Raw genomic sequence first — 24869 nt, 5'->3', positions numbered from 1 at the left:
AACCTAATAAAAAATTAAAATTTGAGTATATTTATAATGTATTGTTTTTATTGTATATTTTGGAATTCAGTATGAGATGGACATTTCGTTAGATTTTTAACAACTCTTTTGACAATATAGTGTTCTACTTAACCAATGTATAAGGAAACTCTATTTGTTGAACAATAAAGGTATTATAAAATTTAAATTATTATACAAACTGTTGGGAACAATACCATACTTAGTATTTCTTTGTGTTCATTTAATGTTTTCTTCGAACAACTCACCAATATTCTCTTAATAAATACCATTTAACCAGAAACACAGGTATATTCTCTAGAAATGAATTCATAATAGCTTTCTATCCCTGGACTATAATAGCTGTTTAGTGGTACTAATAAGTACTGACCTTGAATGTTATGAAATCATTAACACTGTTTTTTTCATATGATGTTTCCTTCTGTAAAATAGTCTGAATATTACGTTTAAAATTATGAACCAGGTATTTTTCTGCAAATTATATTGTCCTGTGTAAGAAAAAAGTACCGCAACAACCCTCATAAGCAGATGAATATATGTTAATTATCTAATACGCTTTTTTAACGTTAAAGCTGTAAATTATGAGATGTCAAGGGTATAAAAATGAATTCTATTATTATAGATTTTTCTATCCCAGTTTCAAGTACTTGAATTATATTTAATTATCGTTTTTGTTGTGGCCTGTACTCAAGAAGATACAGGATACCTACTCAAGAACTTGAGGCTACAACAAGAAAATTAATCTAATAAATTATTATCACTTTACCCAAATTACCTCTTTATTGGAAGTTTGTGAGGGTCAGGAAAATAAGCATAACAGGAAGAATTCTTGAAATTGTTTATTTACAAAATACATACTATAACTGGCCTTTGAAATCCCATATCACACGTCAAACTGATTCATTATCAGACGAACAAATAAATATATTTATAGTCATATATTACATTCTCAAATATATACAATATAATTAATCTATTAAAAAACTGTAGGATGGCATTATCCGAGTCAAATATCGTTTTATACCTAGAGAAACGCGTTTGAATTAAATCCAAAACTAGTTGAACTATACGTCTAAATCAGTCTCTGGTAACACTAATATTCAAGTTCATCAAGACTTTGAAAACGTCAAGTCCAAAGGAGTCTTTTTAAGACCTTCCTCGCTTTCTTTCGAACTACTTTCTTCACTAACTCCTATAATGTTACTGTTTTGGTCTTGTATTTCAACTTCGACCTTTTCACAAGGTCCCTTTTGGTTCCTACACGACAGATCCATCGGTGACTCCTGCACGGGACCCAAAGACCGCAACACTTCTAAAGATTTATGGGTTGATTCAGCCGGAGAGATTTCTCTAGGAGGTTTAGACTGTTCGTCAGTCAACGAGGGTGACGGTGATGGAGAAGAGGAATTTGAAGACTCGGAAAGAACGGTGGGGGCGTTCGGAAGAGAATGCCTCAGAGGCAAGAAAGGTAATAAAGAGAAATTGGGTGGAGGAGGTTGATGGTAGGGTGGCTGAAGAAATGACGGTGGGAAGAAAGGAAGACCAGAGTGATGAGGGTGCACCGGAAGCAGTGAACTCCTTGCAGCCCAGAACGCGGCAGCAGCCTCAGGTGACCCGTAACCAGGAGGAAGCATCATTGGTGACAAAGGTCTCTCCTGCTTGTCCTTCGTCAAATTGTTGTTGTCAGCGTCCACCTGCTTCCCCTGGAACGGAAGTCCATCCCACATCTTCTCCTTGGGTGGAAGCATCGGCATCTGACTCTGCTGTTGCTCTTGAAGAAGACAGTGGATCTTGAACCAGTTGGATCTCCGTCCGTAGCGTGAGCCGCTCTTGGACATTCCCACCACTAGACATTTCCTCAGTCGACACGCCTTGCACGACGTTCGGTTCTTCTTGGTGATGACGCATTTCCCGTTGTTCTTGCACTCGGAGATGGATCCCAGGTTATTGTAGGTCCTCCCGAAGAAAGACTGTAACAGAAGAGATAATACATTGTTTATGGGTTTATAATATACAATACTTGAAACAAAATTTTAATAGGCTAGAATGTCATTTTCAGTTTACAAATTAAATTGAAAACATATGGGTTTAGATCGCTTTTCCAAAAAGCGTTTGTCTACACTCTTTCCAACATCTCTTCTGGTAAAATGCCACCGTAGTAGACACCGATAAAAATAGAATTGATACTTTTTTAAGGAGGAAAGTTTATATATAAACTACTTTAAACAAGCTGCTTTGTGACTTTTGTAGTTTGTTGTCTTTAAAATTTAACTTACATCTTGTTACAGCATTGAATACACCCAAAACGTAAGGTGTTACAGAGTAAAGAATTTAAAATGATAAGCATGTGATAGTAAGTTTAAACTTTTTCTAACGTTTACTATACAATTCAATGCAATGTTTGTACAACAGGAAAATTGGAAAGAAAACAGTTTATTCTTGAATTTCTTATCTAACAAACATTCTGATTACCAACAAAATTTAATTTTTTTTATATTTTAAGAGAATGCACTATTTAAATTCAATCATATGCTACTCATAACTTCTTTATCGATGCAAAACCAAAATACTCATAGAAATTACAGTTTCAATTTTAACACAAACCAAAGACTTAATTTGCAAGCTAAATTAACCGTACTGCTCTATCAAATTGTACTCTGATCCCACAAATCCTCGATCTCCCTTACGTTCTTTAGCCTCATTTGAATCTCACGGTATCCGAGAACGGTCTGGTATTCTCTGGGATACAATGGTACAAGTCTTCAGGCTGCATAGCTGCATTGCAGAGTGATTGTCTAATTACCCCACACTCACCTTACATCCCTCGCAAGTGAACGCCCCGAAGTGGAAGCCCGCCGCCGGCTCGCCGCACACTCGGCACAGCTGGTTCATCTGCAACAAATAATCTTCTATCAGCTGATTTGTGCGTATCAGCTGGTTTTAGGTGTTTCAAGCTACTTTGTTTGGCCAGCTGTTTAGTCTTTGTTTGTGTTAAATATCGTTCTTAAAAGAATTGCAACACTTTTTTGTGTTACAATATCAAAGAAAATCACGGGAAATTATTAGTGAGGGATATAGTTATTTGTGCAACTAGTGAGAAAAGTGAGCAATTGACTCACTCGAGAGAAATCCTTACCCACGAGCCGTAGGCGAGTGAGGAATGGTTTCTCGAGTGAGGCAATTGCACTTTGAACTCGAGTTGCACATTATTCTTTTCCTACAGTTACCATAAAACAAATAAATTGGTGATTAAACATAACCTATTTTTACACAGAATTGAACTTGTAATATAAAATTTAACGTGAAGTGACAAATACAACAGTACAACAGCTGACCAGCTGATTTACAGCCAGTGCTGCCAACGTATTTCGCGCGCATACGACGTTGCCTGCATGTTACGCGCTCACTGTTTCGTGCCTTCACGTTGCAAATCTGGAGTGAGACAAAGTAATTAGAGTGAGACAATGTTAACATTGTCTCACTGATGAGCGAATTGGCCACTTTGCTTTCTCAAATCAGTGAGAGAACAAGTACATTATTAGGTAACTGTAGGAAAATGTTTTTGTGTGTGTTTTTTTTTCATTGTTCAGCATAATTGTTCTTGATAAAAAAAACTATTCAACTGCGTAAAACCTCTAAGGTCTTCACTGCAGGTTAATATCTGGCGTAAACTAGATTACATTTTTCTACTTCAGATTTGAGAGTGTTATTGCTTTGGGAGCAAGCAGAGGCTAAGATATATTTCCCAAGATATATGGACCCTTGTTGACTCAAGAGAGCCAACTGTCTAAAATCTGGAATTGTAGTTGGTGTTTAACAGTTTTGGAGGATTAATCTATTGGTTTTGTGGGACTTGATTGGTTACAACATTCTTCCTGGTCTTTTATCATAAAACTAAAAGAAATTTTCTTGCTATCTTGATGGTAAGAATCTTAGACTTCAGTGCGAGAGGTACACGAGTTCAATCCCTGGTAGACTCACAAAAACTAATTGGGTTCAGACCACTTTCCTTCGAAATAGTTCAAAATTCTTTATGACAAAATGCCACTGGCGTTGAAACCAAAGCAACTCGCAGCAACTATGAGAAGCGTGACCCTGACCAGCCACCAGCCTCACCAGTCACATTCAGATCTAATCTGGTAATGTGGGAGGGCGAGTGCCTAGCTGTTGACACTATCACGCTGGTGCGCGATGCTCGGACATGCGCATCACACCGACCAATATATCTGCGCAACGATTATTGTTATGCGCTCTATCGGCAGAGTGCAGGCTATCATTACACCAACACTGCGCAGGCTTACAGGCGCATTAGTCACATAGGCGCGGTACTGGGAGGATGTCATAGCGCATGTAAGGAGATTCGGATCTCCAAATCGTTGCTTGGCGTCATTAGGGTCGTACGTTGAAAAGTACTTTAGGAGATTTATACTCTGTATGATGGAACCTGTCTGATGAAGGTATACCTGTGGACTGACCGATGGTTTATGGCCCAGGTTTCAGGGGATAGGTTCTATTATACAGACTATAGTCTAGCTGTAATTCAAACAATTTTCGTGATGAGGAAAAGCAACGGATGATCACTCTCCAGCAGTTTAGTGTATTCAAAAACAACCTTGAAAGCCTTTGTTGAATTTGATGTGCTAGCAAATAAGTTCTGTTACAGTTATGAAACGTCTGATGTCGGAGGTTATTGATCATTTAAAAATTCTTTTTTAACTATCAAATCCGCAAGTGTGTTTTTTATGGATATTGTTGAAAAGCATGTGCCAAGGTTAACAATAGGCCTAAATGATCACACTCTATTCATGTTTGCACATAATATTGTCAGTAAAATCTGCACAAACGAATATTATAGCAAGAAAATACTCACCCTAATCCTTGCAGCCTTATATTTAACATATTTTCTTACTCATCTGTATGCGAAATTTATTCACAAAGGTCGTATACTTTCACTACGAAATCATTGCAGGTACCAAACACGATATAAATAAAAATAATAAATAATATTATTTCAGACGTGTGTCTATTCTACGGGTATTTCAAGCACACAGTAATTGTTAATTAAGTCTTTAGCAAGATATATAATACATTTTATTTATTTAAACAACATGGTGATGGAAATGTGCTGTATAAACAGCTTGGCTGTAACTTGTGTTCCGTAAGAAAGACGACATGATTCTCATATTAATCAAGTCTGCATATTTTACTATGATGAGACGAAACAAAAAAGAAACAAATGTTCTTTACATTAAAGATATTGTTTAACACACGTGTTTTATGTTAAAATATTTTAAGTTCCCTTGTACTGGAAAAAGAATATTATAATACAAACATTTAAGTAAAATAACAATATTTCCTCTTGAAATAAATTAGAACACTCGTTGTGATTTCTTCTCACTTTATATCTTCTGGGGAATTTTAAAGTTATCTTAATAATTTCAACAAAAGGATATCTTACTGTCCTAAAAGCCCCTTCCGAAATACTGAGACGTCGAAAGTACAACTTTGTCAGTGCTGGAAAGCCTAAACGGAGCTGATTAGGTTAGAGGTTATAATGATCGCCTTACACCATCAGGTCACAGGTTCAATTCTGAGTGCGTGAGTAAAAATTTAGTATACTCGACTGTACGCAACTGTCTTTGTTCATTGGACTTGTAAGAAGCGATCTTTACTACAAATCCACACAGATCATCTGACTCCCAACCAATGTGATGTAACTTAAACAAGATCGGTCCCACAACGGCACCTTGCGGTAGCCCAGTCGTGCTGGTCAGCGACCGCGGCCAATCACCATTCATCCTTCCTGATTATTGATTAAGACACTAATCTCGCGTTTACAGAGCCTAATGAGGCGGCATTCTTGCCGGCAGATGCTCTCCCATTTGCATGGAAACAATTGGCCGCATTCCGTATAATGATTAATTAAGTTTTAAATATCCGTATTGCCGCAGCCACTTAGAGCGATTGATTTGTATGGCTGTGTCCTGTCGCCAGGATATAGTGTGTCGTGCTCAACCGCTGGAATCTGTTCTGGGGCAGGATATGCGTCCGGGTGACGGAGTTGTATATCACAGTCAACGGGGAATTCTCCTTTGTAGGGTGGAACTCGGGAGCTACCGAGGAATCCTGGGCTGCTCGTTACAATGTTTGCGGTTTAAGAGGTAAAATCTTGTATAGTATATGCTTATGATGAGATAGTGTAAGTGTTGTGATAAGGTTTTGGATAGGTTCAGACGAAGGATTTTTACTTGTTGTGTACTTCATTCAAGCTATGCTGGTCATTATAACACATATTAACCATCTATGACTTAATCACTCTCATCCAATAGTTCTTGCATGCCTGACTAAATTTTCTAGTGGTATAAATAATATATAGGTCAGGGTAGAAAGAAAGTAAAAACTGCAATTTCGTTAGTTGCACAACTTAGTAATAATAAGTTCTGCCTATGTGAAGGATTAACATCATTAGGCCTCATTAGCATAAATCTTAATCATAACGTCATTTCATGTAAAACTTTACCTCTACTCTTCCAGTTAACAGCTACAAACATCTTGACCTATCTTACACATAAAAATACACCAAAGCCACTATATTACTGTTTCAAAACAAACCTCTTTCTCAAGACATGTACAAGGCCAACTTCAGACCTACATCTAGTAGGAGGCTTGACTACTTGCCACAAATGCTCTTCTTTATGTCCCATAAAGCCTCTCTAGTCGCCCCTGATTTACACTTGTTTATAAGACTTTGTATTCTAATGTAACGGCGATCGTCGCAGATTTTCCCTTTTCATCGACCCGTTTGCTAACCGTAAACAACGCTAAGTAAGTCATGTGCTGTGAAGCCATCGTTCACGTATGCTAATAGTTTCTCCCGCCAGAATGGGTGCACCTACGGGTCAACCTCTTCTGCTTGTTTGCTCGGCTTTTAGAGTAGGTGTTAGCGTCTGGTTTGTCAATGTTGACGGTTTTTGCAAGAAGAACGGCGTCATTCAGTTCGCATGACTCATTTGGCTGTGTGGATGAAAGAGATTTTTGTAGTTGTGTAACAGTTTTGGGTTTGAACTTAGTCATAGTGATTAGTAGGATTTGGATGTAGAATTACTGTCTCAACAATTGATTTCCAACAGCTCTTCCCCTGTATAATTAACATTTATTTAGCATACGTTACATTTTGAATGTGTTTAATTTTCTCGTATCTTAGTTTTTATGCTAAATGATGCAAATTCATTGGCTTCATGACAAGTTTGCTACTCACTAAAGATCTTTAAAACTCCACCAGTTTACTGTATATTACTGCTATTCCACAAAAATGTACGAAATAGAAAGAATGTTCATTGGTAAGATTTATTGGTAAAATATCTCATTACAAATTATATCCATGACTGCTACATATTTTGAATTGATGGCAATTAAATTATTTTCCAAAACCAATTACATGTAATGGAATCCTAATCCTTACTAAGCACAGTAACACGTATACTTAAAATATGTAAATGTATACTGTTGCGAATAAATTAGGCTTTAAATGATTTATTTGGGTTGATACATATTTTTTTAAGGACAGGCATAGCTCAAAAAAGATAAAAGTCTCTAGACGTATTGTGTCAAACTACCCACTACCCACTTCCATCTTATTTTGCATAGTTATCGTAGTTACAAGTCATCCCTGAATAGATAACATAGCGTACTCCCTCAGTAGATTTGTCATCCCTATGGATCAGCTGAAGCCAATTTGATTGATAATTCCGTCCGGTGTCGCTAGGATCGTGTTTTTGTTTACAAAACATTTTAACCTTGCTTAACCAAATAAAACGATTTAATCATAAACAATAACTCGTCCCCGAGTCATATAACCAAAAAGTAAAGCACACATCATGACACTAGCCCTAAAATAGAAACAAAACTTCGTCGACACTAGCATCCAGTGTTGCCAACAAGAACTAGTGACAAAAAACTAGCTTAACATTACACAATAGGATGAATAGTCTTGTGTTGGTTAGTTTATGGTAAACAAGTAGTCCAATACTCCAAACTGATATCACCCAGAAACAATAAACTGAGATGCGATTTACTATGAAACCGATGGGACTACTCCCTTCGCACGCATACAGAGCCATTTTCCCATCCGCAGATTCGTACTCTGATATTGGCTGCATACGCATATTGGCACATAACAAAGGCACACAGTAGCCATGAGACAGTGGCTGGCTACATTTGCATAAATTGAAACAAATTGGCACATAAATACAGCCTGATTAGGACTATATGGGACGCGGAGTCGATGCCGCGTATAGATTCGATCTAAACTCCGGTATCAAAATTCAAGTTCAGAAAGACATGCATCGGTAGAATACAAAGTGTGGGCCGTTCTACATTTAGAGAATAACAAGCAGGTTCTAGGTATGGAGCCAAGGTTAAGTGAGTTTGGTTGGCTTGGATATGGTCATGGAGATGGGTTTGTTGGGTTTTGGAGGGAAATTCAACCAAATTGGCTTGGTAGGAAATGTAATGGCGCAGTAGCTTCTTAATCAGCTGATTACGTGTTATTCGTTGTATGGTATGTAAATAAAAATGTATATAATAAAACTTGAAAAATGTATTTTTACTAACTGTCTTTAAAACAACGATTTCGAGTGGGCACTCCAATTATCATCTGACCCAATAGTATTCTGAAAGCTCCTAAATTACTCCTAATTGGAGTACCCAATTGAAATCGTTCATAATTACTATTAGTCGTTTATATTTTCCGTCTTTTTTGGTATTAGTATAAATATATGTTTCAAGTGTTATTAGACGTATTTTTGTATTTACTTTCCATGTATTACTCACCAAATAACATTTTCTTTCTGGACGATATACAGATAAGCTTGGAATTTAATATGTAACTTTTACTTTGTTAATGGTTTCCTTAAATTGACTTAATAACATAGAAACACTAATTAAAGATATGTTTCTGACATTACACCACATAAAACTTAAAATTTTGAATTCGGTTGCACTAAGTGTACCGAGCAAAGAAATACGTTAAAAATCTTTGTAAAGTAGAACACTTTTTTATTTACGATTAATATTTTAGATATAATTCTTAACTGTGTCATACGCATTTGTCTAGTGTGTTTAAAATAAGAGTTGAGTTTATATTTTAAAGCTATACCACAGATGAGTAAGGTATACTTCTTTGTAGCTCTATCTTACCATGAATCATAACATCACATTAGCATTCAAAAGGTTTTAATACATGGTGTAGTACAGCTATGGTGCATTTGCTTTTGATCTTATTTTTTTATTGATTAATTGTCAATTTAAATTATAAATTAAGCACAACAATGAAATACATTCTTCATCAAATGATTGGCTCCAAGTCTAATTACCTAACTTTTAGCACTAGAACTTATCAGAAAGATGATATATATCAATATATATTAATTAACTTGGATCAGAAAATAATTTGACAGACGTCTAAAAGCCAATTTTAGATATCTGTCTACGATATATGTCAACTATATAAACATAATAAAACTTAAAATAGTTTAATTTCCGCAGTTTCAGTTCTTTCCAAATTCTGTGTATATTTGCAAGGCTTACCCCTAGTTATAACAAACATGAATATAATGGTTTTTACATTAAAACTAATGTTTAAGGTTATTTCCACTTTTTAAATAGATCAATTTAGAATGTTTGGGAAGTTTTTGATCAATTGTACGTAGACAATTATCTGGTGAATACAAATACCAATTTAAAACGCAAGCAGTGAAACGTTTAGGTCGAGTTGACTTTTTAGTTACAATTCATTACTCTGCTACATCAGCTTTAAAATGACACCTCAATCTTAAAAATCTCGTACTAAAAATACTTGTACTGATCTAACTGCACTGTACTTGTAATCTTGTACTGAATAAACTCATAGATTTTTCCATAAAACCTCTCTCCACATAAACTCCAAGACTGATTGACGGTAATTATTCCATTTAGCACGCGATCCTTTTCATCACGACCTGGTCTGCTACGTAGGCTGGAAGCGTGACCTACTGGGCTGCGAGGATGCTCCCCCTGCTGCAGCCGGCCTACGTACTCCTACACACACTAGTGTCGTCTACTGTCCTCCCACCTATCCACCCGCACCACACGATGCACTGTTTCTTGCATAGCTGTCTTGTCTAGTGTGACAATGTTTAATGAGAAAATTCTCGATGATATTTTGCAAGGTATTGATTAACGAAGAGGGTTAATTTTGTTCACATAGTTGATGCTGCGAAAATATTTTTTTAAATATAGTGGGGGTAACTGTCCCTACTCATGGGAAACGAGCTGGTCTAGTGGATAGAGCACGGGTCTCCGGTTCCTGGGGTCCTGGGTTCAAACCCCGCCAAATCACCAATGGATTTTATCTAAGTGATATTGACGTAACCCCTAGGTCTCTAGCCTGAAGTAATGTGAAAAACAATTCCGGGCTCGTGCCTAGAGTCCTATGGGGAAGAACTGTCCCTACTCATAACGCATATGTTCTTTCTTATTGCATAATATTGTCTCTTTCAACAATTGAAAATCCAATGCTAAATATTTTTTTTTTTTTACTTTAGATATATGAAATACTGTTTGATTTACGTATGCAGTATCATGAAGTGCCTGCCGATGTCATTATATTTGTTTTTTTCTCTTACGAAATGTTCTTTCACACACTATAGCTCAGATATCCCAGTGTTTACAAAGAATGCATTCAAATTGAAAGGTCACTGGATGGATATTGATCGGAAATCATTATGGACCCAAATAAAATTTTGTGATAAAATGTATATAAATTAATGGCACTATCTAAAAGGGTTTAAACTATTCTTGTACAAAATAAACTGTATCAGCAATCTGACACATACTTCTTCCAATAGCCGTTCAACATACCCTTTCATAGGTAAGCGGTGGAATTAGCTATACCATTTTATGTGGAAAATCACAAAAGTTGTAATAACTTTTGAACCGTAATATTTACAGTAATTGGGACCCAATTTGGATACCCTATATTCAAACTCAAAAGTTTGATGAAAACAACATTTATTCATATCCTGTGTATTGTGGAGACAGTAAAGAAGTTAAAATTCTAATGGTGCTGAAAAAATACCAAACTATAATTTATATAGGGGAACAATACAGTTAACACTTTACTTATCAACCAATAACCACATATAATCATCATCAGAGCAATTAAATAAAGTGAATACCAAGGTCATTGAGAACATATTCACAAATCTTACGAATAGTTCCCACACTGAAACTCCACTACTTAAACCAAATTTTCTTTGGCTCCAGCTTACTTTTCCGCCCACACTTCCCTACTTTCAATGAAGGAGATACTTATCACTTTGTTTATTGATAGTGTAAAACAAAGGCCTGAGCATTTCAATGGCAATAAAAAGGTCGTGAACAGTGAGCATATATCCCGTCGGGTAACCTGATACCAAACGTGCTACTGTCTGGGACAGGACTGCAGACTGGGTGTGGGTGTGCCTGGGTGTTGTGGGTGCTAGTCTGCTGTAGTTGCCTCTGGGGCTGATGGGAAATCGCCATCCTTTCATGAGAATTGTACACGCTAGGTTGAATTTATAAAATATCTCTACGTGTTTAACAACGATGAAGACATTTTCGTAATTATTTTAGTGAGCAAACTGTTTAACCCTTTCTTAATTTTTTTTGCTTGAACCATCCCGGATTCAATTTTTTACTGGCCAAGAGAATATTCTTTTAAATAAACTCTTCAGAATTACACTGAGCACTTTGACATAGTGGTACCAACTTAACCATCATGTTTGTTTACATGCACAGAAGCTGTAAATGAAATAATACATTTTTAGATAATTTTTACAGTTAATATTCCTAAAGGTCCCCAGTGTAAGGTTGTTTGGGTATTTACATACGCTTTAGATAAAATAATCATCTGTAACATATGGAATCGCTTAGTGGTTGTAATCTATGTTAAATTTTCTTTTGACGGTACACCTTCCCAAACTTGGTTTAAGTGACGGTCAAAAGCCCTATTTTACAAAAGGTTGTAGGAAAAACGGGGTAATCATCTGAAATGTTTGTAATCTTTGTCAATAAATGTTCCCCAAAAACATAGCTAGTTCAAGTGACGATTACAATTCATTTTTACAAATGGTCGTAGGGAAAAACGAGGTTATCATCAGAAGAAATGTTTTTCATGACTCTTTTACACATACGTAGACATAGTACACAAAACAACATACTTCAATATTATTGAGTAGAAATGCATATTGTTTTGTAGAAGTGGTCTTAAGGAATCTCTACTTGGCTCTGTTTGAAGGTTACGTCATCCAGCAACGCACGTCCGCAGTAAATGTAACTGCATAGCGTAGTAAGTGCTGGAGATGGCGCTACGCTATTGGTCTACAGCGAATATATTCATCGGATATCCATTGATGTAAACGAAATTTAAGATAAGTTCTATGTTATCTACGTTATACAGTCAGTGTTTGTTATACACGTAATAAAATGTGTAAAACCCTTGAGCTAAACGAAAGAAAAACCAGTGGTTAAAACCTTTAAATTACAACTCCCTATCACCACCTCCTAAAATGTTGGGAGCGAACTGGTTTAGTGGTAGTGCTTGGGACTTCAATCTCTTATATTGTACCCTGGTTCAAATCCTGCCAATCACCAATGGATTTTGTCTAATTGATAATGCCACAACCCATGGGCCTAATCTGAAGTAACGTAAAAATCAACCCCCGACTAGAGCATAGTGTCTAATGAAAAAAACACAAAAAGGCCTAAATGGTTGTTAGTGTTAACCTATACTTAATGAAAGAAGATATACGTCCATTCAATAGTCAAAACCCACTTTTGATTCTGGCCTATAGTCAATTAGCACTTTGTATAAAGCAGATTGAATTTACATATCCCAAACCTACGATGAGTGCATATTATTGATTAAAAATTTGATACAAAATTATTTTTGGCAATTATCCAATAGTATATTTTACAGCTTGTTATATTAAAAGCAAATTGATTAAAAATTTACAAATTTTTACTAGTATGCCGGTGATGAGATCCATGACCCTATCTGTTAAGAGGTTCTTACTAATAAAATGTCAAATTTCGTTTGGAACATCATAAATGAAGGCGCACACCTAGTAACAAAATAAGAATTTATTGTAATAATAATACGTAGATTAAGAGCACTCTCTACTAATAATAATTTCACCCCTACGAGTTCCAGACGCTGAAGATTCAATTTAATATCAGGTAATTTTGGGATTAGAAAGAATGCATATCGTATACAAACTGAAAAAAACCCTTTAGACTAAATCTCCGGTAATCTTGCGACCTTATGGACCACAATGAGTTAAAGACAATGTTTGTCAGGCCTTGGCCTCGTTCTTTTACAAGTCCTATAATCTGTTTCCTAAACCAACATGTCCTTGTAGCTTGTAGACTTGTAAGCTTGTAAGCTTGTAAGCTTGTAGACTTGTAAGCTGGCCAGCCACGGGACGTTGCTTGTAGACTTGTAGTGATGCGTTTCGCGACGGGGATGCTTGTAGACAAGAGAAAACATCTTTCCCTAACTGGCATTGATTTACGAGGCTTCTTTTAGCAAAATGTCGTCTTGGTTTTGCTACGATTTGTTTAAACTTTTAGTACTATCGTACCACGGACCGAACAATGCTCACTATGGAGTGAATGTGCTGAGGAAAACATTATGAAATAGTCTCGTTTTACAATATGCGAAACATGTTTTTTATTATAAATCATAAACATTCAATCGCTGGAAAAAATAACTCTGCAACGTAGATCCGTTAAAATAAGAAATTGAGATAAAAATATTTCGACTACTGTAACTTTAAAGTGCTTCATGTGCAGCATTTTTCTCTCCACTAGTCATTGAATATGGTTGTTCATGTTTTAAGCTTCAATTCTCTTAGTTTTAGCTACAGTTTTATTTAGCCTGTTTAAAATTGATAACAAAAGCTGATCATTGTTAATACATTCATAATATTGTAAAAATAAACATTATTCCTTTCTGGTTCTTCACAATTACTGGATTCATTTTCTCTCCTAATTTTTCATTAGCTAAACGCAATTATTCTACAGCTCATGGAAAAATATAAAATAAACAAAATCATCTAAGTTTCAAAATGGGTCTCAAAATGTACCTTGACAACCAAAGTTTTCATGTTATGTCGCTATATTTGAGGACAAAGATTTTTAGATCTTGTAGTACTACTTCTAAAGACATTATTGACCTTCTGCTCTTTCATTAGGTTTCGGAATAATATTTTTGTTCCAATTAAAATATCCCTATATAAATAATTAATTTGGAATGTGTTAATAACGCTGTAAATAATTTTTTTTTTATTCCCAAGCTATTAATTCAGAAAGTTTCCTATCAAAACGCGACTTTATGTAAGCAAGGAGTGTGGTTTGTTTCTTTTGTACTAAAATAAGTCTTTCTTTGAGTTAAATTAAGCATTTAATTTTATCATAATCCCTAAAGATACTCCTGTATAAATAAATGTATTGTCCTTATGGATCAGCTAAAGACAAGTGGAGGTTACTCTGTCTTTAAAATAAAAAAGTTTATTTTGTTTACTGTTATATTTTTGACATTTAATACACTTTAAAACTAACTCATCTCGATATAGCTGTCCATATGTGAACTATTACCTTTCCATAGGAAATATAAATATAAATGCATCATAACATGAAGTCGTGAAAATTTGAAATTTAAAAAAGTTGTTTCAAATTACCTAAGTTATAGTTACTCGTAACATTAACAATTTCAAAATTATTCCTAAGATATATGACTAACCTGCTAAGTATCATGAACAGCTGAAGAAATGAACGAGTTGTAAACTTCGATAAGTAACAATAGACAAAAAATAATCCAGTTAGTCACTCGTTCTTTGCACAACTGTGCAAAGTTTTCTGGGTTATTGTTTTTGCTCGACATAATTCTCATTGGTGTGTAACTGTTCCATGTGTTCAATAGGAAAGTTATAACTGTGATCAGATGGTATTTCAATTGTTGCTGAAACTGTGTTAACTGTAACAAAATCAGCTGATTAAAGTGTCATGATCAGTAAATTAATAATTTGAGAGTTCATTATTTAAACTTTACGAGCCTAATGCAACGTAAAAGAATAAATTGTAATAGCTGTTCAACGAAAAAGGATTATTAAGTCTACCTAATCAAATTAATGTTTGCTATTTTTTCATTACAATTTTTAAAAATGTTTGTAGTAAACTTAATATTCCAAATACTTTGGCTTATGGATAAGTATGCAACAGTCAAATTGCTACTGCACTCGAAAACTCGAAGATAATAAGCGTTTATTTCTGATCTAGTCTACAAAACAATGCTCTCAAAGAGTAGAACTAGATTGTACTGTAATTGCTCCAATTTTTCTACCGGATGCCTTTTGTCTTTGAATCTTTCGTGGGGACCTGAGTACCAAACACCAACCATGACTTGTGGTTTTCAATGTTTATAAGTACTTCTCCGAGCGCAAACGACATTCAAACACGATCTAGTAATTATACACACTCTACATAAAAGGGTATCTAATGGACTTGCAGATTGTTCTGTATAGTGTCTGTAATACGGATGTTACAATTTTAGTCTTTTCTTAATGTATATGCGAAAACTGGTTGGTTATATTATGAACGTATGAATTGTCGCCACCTCTTTTGGTTGAAGATTTATTAAAATTAAGTTAAAACCAGTATCGTTTCTTTCAAATATAAAAGTACTGCCAGAAAAAGTAACAAAGGTGCTGTATTTTTCGTGCATGAAATTGAGTCTACTGCCAAGCTACATCAAAATAATTTTGGTTTCTTAAAAAAAAATGGCCTTAGAAACTATTTTTACTAAGGTTTAGAGGTTTGTTTTTTTACTTAGAACTATAAACTGTGCTACAAATAATGTGGCATCTGGTTAACATAAACCTAATCAAAATTTTGGAAAACATCAGCTGTACAGGCATTTTAACGTTGAATAGAGCAGTTTTTTACAGCTTGTACATTTTTTTACAAAAGCGCTACATAAAAGTTTTTTCTAAAACATTAAATTCTTAGTTTAGTTTTTCCCCCAATAATATCATCAGTTACATCCAAATACTAAGATTTTTTTTAAAAAAGCTCATATTATAAACACTATGAACCAACTAGGAATAAATTTGTATAAGAAATTGCATTATTCTTTGTTTTAAATATTTTAAATTATATTGGTTTTCTTTGCTCTAACTATAGGCCTACTTCTAGAAACTCTGGATATTCTATGAAATGCTCTAATTAATTGCGAAGAAAGATATCACTAAATAATAAATTATATTTTACAAGCCGATGAAATATGTTGATGCAATTTTCACTTGTAAATACATTTGGATTGTCCAAAGCTCTACCTAACCATCTACCTTTGTATAAACAACAGGAAACCTTTAAGTCCTCTCCAACAATAAACATTTGGCCATGTCAGATTCCATCTTGAACAGCTCTGAGTTACACTGCCAATCTCAGATATTAGTCGGGTTTATATACACGCGAGTACATATAATACACTGTGAGGTTGTACCACTTATCTTACCACAGAGTATACAATAGCTCACGCTAAACCTCGGTGTATCAGATGGGCAGAGCACTATCACATAGAGTTACGGACTTCCTAGGTCGTACGGTAGCTTTCTGATCGGACCGGTGATAGTTTTATGGGGTTCAAGGGGGGGTACGTCAAAACTGTCGATACGTTACTAGCTAGTGTAGGTTAGTATTGGATCGGGAATTGAAATATAGGAGGCAATTTATAAAATTGTGTAGTTTTACTGGGTGTAATTTACTTGAAACATTTAAGAGAAATAGGTTAACCAAGAAGGTAAAATATCACTAAAAGTCTAGTAAATGTAATTAAGAGATAGCTAAATAGTGTTGGAAAAAGTTTTGAGTTTGTAGACCGTTAAAAAAGTGCCTGTTTCATTTGTCAATATTTCGGATGTTTCAGTTTGTTGTCTTTTCTTATTTCTTTCATCCACGTAAAACCTAGTGGGCAAGAATCTTTAGGTAAAACGAGTTTTTCTCGTCAAATATACCCGTCTTTTTTGTATTTTAGAAATGAAATCATACACCTACAATAGTTTTAAACTAAAAGGTCAAATAAAGTTCATCACAGTGTTTGTGTATGTTGAATGTACTATTGTTTATTGATGACGATGATATGTCCCAATAATTTTAAGAGGCAACATGCTCGACAATGAAACTGTTGATGTTTCAAAACTAGTCGCCATAGACTAATTTTGGGATTGGTAACGTAAAGTATGTTAACCTATTTATAATGTAAAATAAAAGCCTGAGAAGAAAAAGATTTTCTCGGAAAGCGATATGACAAATAAGTCCCAGACTTAAGCCAGGGGTGGGAAGAGCCCCATGCACGATATAATATAAAAATATATCAAAGTGTATTTCGTCAACATCACCTTCTTCTCTTGGTATCCATGGATAAGTGTTATCTGACCTTGACAATCCCTTGGACTGTGTAAGCTTCGGATAGGTTACTGCAAGGAGACGTGCTTTGGTAAATGTTAATGGGATTGTGACCTTGCCTCTGATGGGCCTTTGATTCGATCTTTTAAAGCAACTTTGCCATCTTCTTTGCCAGGTAATAGAGTGTCTCTAACTAGCTTCCAGAGATTTTCAGAGTTGCTAAGAAATCTATAGCTGGTTTCCACGGCGCTTTTTTGATGCGGATGCATACAAACTATTACATGTGCATTTTCCTGGGTTAGATAATATTCATAATGCTTTGTACTCTTCGATATTTTAAAGCCTAGTACTAAATTCCCACTAACGTATTTGAATAAAGATTTAAGTATTAATAAAATTTAAAGGTTTATGGTCTTATCGATAGCTGAATTGTTAATGTATACCTGTTTTTATACGTGAAAATAACTCTAGAGAAAGAGAAATTAAATGTGACTAAAAATCAGAAATGTTAAGGGTATTTTTTAAAATGTGTTTATATGTAAAATGATTAATTTTTTTGAAAAATTTAAAATATAATTTTATAATGGATAGAGACAGTTGGGTTGAAAAATTACTAATGTTAGAGAAGGATATACTGAAAGAATAATACTGGTAATAGAGGAAAAAGTGAGAGTATGTGTTATGGAAAAAGGTGAGAAACAAATTAGGAATGGTCATTTTATACAAACAAGTATTTTATTTTACTTAGCGTAATTTATCATCTCATAGTTTATTATAAGAGCTGCATATAAACAAATATTTAATTGACATAATGTTTGTATGGAAGATTCGGGTAGTTCTATGGTTGAAAAATTTATTAAAGTAATTGAATTTTGTAATTGAAAAGTCTTGTATTAGTATTTTTTATATCTTAATGTAGAACATTCTTGATTGTTAGGACTTGTATGTTTAAATAGATCTAGACCAAGTTTGTGTAGCTGTTCTGGTTTGTTAAATGTCATGTTTTGTATAATTAAATACGTATTATATATATATATATATATATATATATATATATATATATGTAATGCAAATGAATCTTTGTATTTTAAGTTATAAGTTGGTAAATGGTTGTCAACCTATTTAGTTCATATGTTACATCTCTAACTTCTAATATTGAATATTCTGAATATATTGGTTAGTTACTGTTGACTATTCTTTAATTCAATTTTCTTAACATTGAATTTTCTATGAAACCTTTTTATTTCATCATTATTGATTTACCCAAATTAAATTGTATGTTTTTATTATTTAGCATCCCATTTTTATTCAATGGAATTAATTTAGTTTTGTAGTTAAAAACTAGAGTTTTTAATTAAGTATTATCTTTAATTAAATTCTATGATCACCAATATACCTCTAAGGGCTATATTTATTTGTATACCCATACACATATTTCTTGTATTTTCGCCAAGTTTCTTTGATAGGTAATATAAAATCCAAATTTTAGAAAAAGCTAAGGTTTTTTTTAATCATTCAATGAAACTAGTAATTGGTACTATTTTACCACCTATTTTTCACACTTAATCTGTTATATTTATAAATAACCATTTGCTTAGTCGAAAAGTTTTCTCCACTGAAATAAAAAAACTTTTTTAACTCCAGTTATATTTGACATACTGTATTATGTTGTAAATAAGATTTAATGTACCATGTCACTGTAAACCAATTATAAATAGCGGATTTAATTACTGTAGATACAGTAGTCGTTATAGAAAAGAAATTTGGAATAAAAATCCCATGTTAAATTCCGAATCACTTGTAGTAAATATTACGGTAGTTTAAGTATATTTTAATACCGAATCGACTCTTATCAGAGTCACTAAAAGTATCACTTCTTAAATACAACTGTGTTCAAAGCGATATTTATATAATTTTTAACAAATTTTCCTCTAACTAAAAATATTTAGGTAGGAAATTTAACTTAGATGATTTAAATTGAATATTCCTTCTCGTTTATTTATCTTATGATTTACTTGTTTCCCAATGGAAACTTGACAATATACACATAACAAAAGTGTCAAGCAATCATACGATACAGCTTTACAATAAATAAAAACTGTAAAAGTCACAATAGGAAGAGTTAACAACAACTTCTCAATTCTCAAGAGGAGTTATGTTTTATATTTTGTATTACATTCTGGAAATGTATTTTTAACCTATTTACAAATGCTTTCGTGCTTGAGTGGTAAATGAGTCAACCCAATTTCAAACTAAGTATAAAGTAAAGTCCATCATAAAAGGTAGTGATAAAACCATGTAGTTGGGAACTCCTCGTTGAAAAGTAAGTCTTTTAAGAACCGCATTTTCTTCTACCTCAAAAATCCTTGCGACCTTTGCATAATTCTGCCAAGCACTAAAGAATACATTATACTGCATATTAATAATGTTTTCAACTTGAACATAAAAATTTAGAAAGTTTCTCTTTTGGAATAAAATAGGACATTAACCTATCACCCACTATCATTGGATGACAGATCAAGGAGGACTTTTCAAACCGAGCATTTCTATATATTATCCCACACTTTACTACTGTAATTATTTTAAGTATTATTGACACATATATTAGCAGATGCAATTATTATATCCTATGACAGCCAATATGATAAGGCAAGTGGCATTGGACATAGCCTAAAACATTGGTTATTTATCTAAATAACTTCTTAAACAGTATTGTACGTGTTATTAAATTTACGGAAAGTAAATAAAAGAAACGTGTTATAGCTTATTAAGACTTAAATATCTAGCGCATCAATGACGGTTTTACAAATCATAAAATATATTAACTTAACTAACTAATAAAAGTGTTAAGTTGAAAAGGAATCAAATAAGCCATTTTACAGGAACAGTAGGAACTAAATGCTCCTTTTGAATATAGTAAAAATAAGAAGTATTGCCAAAACAAAGAATTTCAAAGAAAAATATAGTAGTGTAATATGATTTTTAAATCAACCTGAAAATGTATTTTTCAAATTAAATTTTTGACAACAAGTTCTCCATTTAATTAATAAACAGAGCATTGTATTTTCCATCTACTATTGCTTTTAACATGTTATACTGAATACTTATCATAGATTAATTGTAAAAGTCAATTTTGGGCTTGCATATTTTGAAAACACTCACTTTATGGGTAAGAAGCCATGCAACACCGTTTGAGTAGGCAGTTATTATTTTTGGTATAATAACCAAACATACTAAGACTTAACTACAGTGACGAAAAGAAGATAATTACAGACGATAAAATGTTGGTTTTGACAAATTATACTTTACACTAACAGTTTTTAAACGTGTGTGTGTTAAAATTTCGTGTATCTTCGATATGGATTAGGTCCTACCTGAAAAAAGCTGGTATTGATAATTGACACAACTACATCTAATTCATTTTTCAATTTCTCACCTCAATTGTTAATAATTATAGTACTTTAATTTTCAAGCTTATACAAACTTGAATATATACAAGTAAACTAAAAAGAAATAAGTTACTTTTAATTTAACCTGAAACGGATTTGTAACTTTATATATAAATTGGTAAAAAGATGAAAGTAAATTCCACTGTGAATCTTACGATGAGAGCTTCTCAAAAAATACTGTAAAACTAAATACCAAGTCATACCACCAATTTCTAACAAGGCAAACTATTAGAATGATTTTCATATTGAACAGGATTGATTTAAAGTCATACATTGTCAACGCGACGATTTAATTTACAATTTCTGCTCTATATTGTAAGCTTAATTAGCCTCTGCATGTAAGGGTTAAAAGATTCTTTTGTTCATATCATAAATGCGCATTTAGTGTCCATTTGGTGCAGATAAACTTTGTATGGTTTTGCACCTGTTGTAAACATGCATTTATCCATTTTTGTTCAATAAATAACTTGATTGTTCCAACTAATCTTTTGGATTCAGCACACACACGTTATGGTTAATATATTTTTTATCATTCAATATTTACTTTTATTGTATCCCAGAAAAACCATGATACTGTACTTCAATTAAGGCAGTTGAATTACACTTAGGCCTGTTACATTAACTTATGATAATATATGTTAAAAATTCTTCAAAACAAACCCAATTAATTAATTTTTATTTCACAATCTACGTCTTATTAGATTTTATCCAATACCTAGAGTTGACGAGCTGATTGTAAACTGTATTTGCTCATGAAATACTATAAATTTTTTTAAATTTGTTGATGAAAATGGCATTGAATAAAAAAAATGTAAGACCTTTTACACCTAATTCTTATACTTGATCGTTGTTAAAGCTAATACATGCATTATGTTTAATTTATCAGATGTTTTTCTCCGTGCATTTGTTATTGTAAAAATTTGTGTATTTTTTCTTATTGGATATTATTCATGCAGTGAATTAGTTATTGCAATAGTTTTTGAATACTAAATTAGACATTGCACTTAAATAGACTAATGTAGTCAATTTGTATTGAAATAGAACACAGTCCAATGAGCCACACGAAAGGTTGCTGCGGTTTACATTCCAATTTATCCTTTAGTAGTAGAAAATCTCAATGCTATGGCTTACACAAAAAGTTATCGTCTTTTCAGTTTTGTTTGGTTAAAACATTCACGTATTCTAAGGATATATTATTTTATCAGTGGCTCAAAATGACTACAATGATTTTTATTTTAACCATCAGTAGGGCCAACGTAAGAATTGGATGCATACTAAATCAAAGGTTATAGTAACTAGGGTAGACTGACCACGTCTGACGAAGGTGAGGGCGCGGCCACGCTGGATGGTCCCCACCACCTGCCCTGGGCTGTCTGAGGGGGTGACGCCATCACCTGTGCTCCATATCACTCTTATCACTGGTATCACCCGCGTCCGCCACCGGTCAAACCGCGCGCTCAAGTCTCCAGTACAACTCGCGCTACCCCACACAGCCGCAAATCTTATCACTCGATATAATTTATTATTTTTTTAGCAACGTAATTAAATAGACTTGAATATGGTCTCACAACGTTTTCGTAAGGGTTACACGTTGTCGACACCCACTGCACTGTATTTACTGAGGACGAATTTTCCCGCGGTTTTCCCACCCCTAGTCACGTGATGCGGAAGTGGCTGTCCGCACGTGTCCGCGGTTGGAGACGATGTCGATGGATAAGTGTTGCGGCTCATCTTCGCGAGTTCCGCGACGCTCCGCGAGGTGGCAGCACCTTCCGTCTCCCTCCCACTCCCCCCACCGGGACTTTCCCTCCCCCCGATGTCATTGGCTAACCGGCTAATTACCCCACGGCCATCTTATAAGCGGTCATTAGTGATTCATTGGGCGAGCAACACAGCATAACTCGGCGACACTTCCCGATACAGGTGTGATCGGACGTGTGTATCTTTCATCTATATGCAAATCCCGGCCACGGGGCTCGGCCGGGTTCCCATGGCCCGTTTACCCCAGTCGGAGGTTATTTTCAGCTATTAGTGACAATTAGAAGCAATACGGACAATGCTGCGGATAATTTACGATTGGACCCGCTCTTGTCTTTAGCTAGGAATTTAGTAATTTCGAAATAACCGGTTGTGAGAAATGTGAGCAGGGTTTATTGCATGAGTGTACCTTGTTGGTGCTACTGTTGTTGGTTGTGGGGGTTACAGTTATTTGATTGATTTTGATTGTCCAACAGAAAACTTTACTTTTTTTTTTCTACGCCAGTGGCATTTCACACGAGAAGTTACGACAGATCAAAGTTTAGTGGATGTGCCGGGGATTGAACCCGTCCCTCCCGCACCGAAGTCCGAGACGCTAACCACTAGGCTAGCAACACAACCTACTTCAAGATAAATTAATGACATTAGTTTATAAAAGGTTTAAGGACTTTCCAATTTTCCTTGATACGTTTAATATGTGTGAGATATTCTGGATCTTATGTGTTTAGTGTATGAATTTTCATGTACTTTAAATACGAATTACCTTAGCCAAGTCTCTCTATAGAGTCGGAACAGTGTGACAGAATAACTGGACAATTTGACAAATTCCCTCAGGTTCAGGTGAGAGACCACAAATGCCGCAAATGCAAAATGGTACAAATTCTAGTAATGCACAAGATTGCCTCCACATTAGACGGACTATAGGACTACACTGTAGCAGGAAAAACATACTAGTGCTTAGGGCTATTTCCTTCCGTCATCTTAGCTGTGGTTTTGGCAGTGAATTGTCGAGCGAATTCGGCCGGCGCCGTCTCCCGTCCCAAATGTGTGCGGTATCCTTATTTTGATTGCTGTAGATCTCCCAGAGTGGTATTCTCGTTTTGAGTAATTCCGAGTTGATTTGGACAAACAGAAGGTCAATTGCATTCGTGACTTTGCTGTCGGTTTTTATTTCGACCCTAGAATCATACTAATGTGTAGTTTACTCTCGGTCGAAATGTTTACTTAAATTTGCTGTTTGGATTTATAGTGGTTTTTACAATTTTGTTTACTTTGTTTTTTTATACCTTTTTATTGAAACTAAGTGTGCGACAAAACAGTTTAACAACAGACCTGCTTTAATGAACTGTAATAAAAATTATCCATGTATGTATCCATGCAAAGGAGTCAGTAAGTGAATACTCTACCAGGTATAATTTAAAACTTAATGTAACATTATGAATAATGTTGACGAACTGTAAGCTTGCCATCGCTTTTTAATATTTTTCATATTTTTATGCTTGGAATAATAATTTAAAATAAACATTTTAATACAACAATGTATTAATATATAATTTATATTGTTCTTGGTCGATTTAAAATTTTAAGTAGTAAATATAATGATGGTTTTTTACTTTTCACGGTCAAATATCAGTCTCTATGTTATATTGTTAAACTCAATATGTTTACAAAAATCTACAAAACGGGAAGCTTCCTCGTGATCCCTCTGTCTTGTACGCAAAACAATAAAACCTTATAGTGGTTACCCTAAACAAAAGAGATCGTCGACTCCGTTTAATTATCCTTTCTATTTAAATCCCACAAAGGTACAAAGCGTGCGGGACAAATTAGCACGCAAATAAGGCGCTGGATTCTCCCAATTACAATATGGGGATGATCTCGGAATTCCCGGGGACCGTGTTCGCGCCAATTTATGGTTATTAGCCGCCTGACAGTACGCATGCGCGGTGCATTGTTCTCGGCCGGCGCAGTGCTCCAAGTCCTGCGCAGTGCCATTCACACAAGAGTACGCGGCCCCCTGCCGACTCACGTGATTGTATGGGCGAATAACTAATCCGGCGCATATGAGAGGCCATTGTACGGACTGTTTATTAAGCAATACTGATCTGGTTCGTATTCATACGAACGATCCTTGAAATTTACACTGTGAAATCGGATTGC

At 34.6% G+C, this 24869-nt stretch overlaps 1 protein-coding gene across 1 annotated transcript; it reads right to left on the bottom strand.

The window, feature by feature from the left end:
* Positions 1–889: 889 nt before the first annotated feature.
* On the bottom strand, positions 890–22642 carry LOC129004266 (zygotic gap protein knirps-like). Its single transcript, XM_054432781.1, has 3 exons — positions 22262–22642; positions 2833–2910; positions 890–1988 (listed from the first exon to the last, which is right to left on the bottom strand). Exons 1-3 carry the CDS (start codon positions 22340–22342, stop codon positions 1128–1130), a joined length of 1020 nt encoding a protein of 339 aa, XP_054288756.1. The 5' UTR covers positions 22343–22642; the 3' UTR covers positions 890–1127.
* Positions 22643–24869: the final 2227 nt, after the last annotated feature.

The sequence above is a fragment of the Macrosteles quadrilineatus genome, unplaced genomic scaffold, assembly GCF_028750875.1.
Source record: "Macrosteles quadrilineatus isolate MER2022 unplaced genomic scaffold, UCM_ALF_1.0 Scaffold_9__3_contigs__length_116548681, whole genome shotgun sequence".
Taxonomy (NCBI): Eukaryota; Metazoa; Arthropoda; class Insecta; order Hemiptera; family Cicadellidae; genus Macrosteles; species Macrosteles quadrilineatus.
The sequence above is the reverse complement of the archived record's forward strand: the minus strand, read 5'-3'. Positions and strand labels throughout refer to the sequence as shown.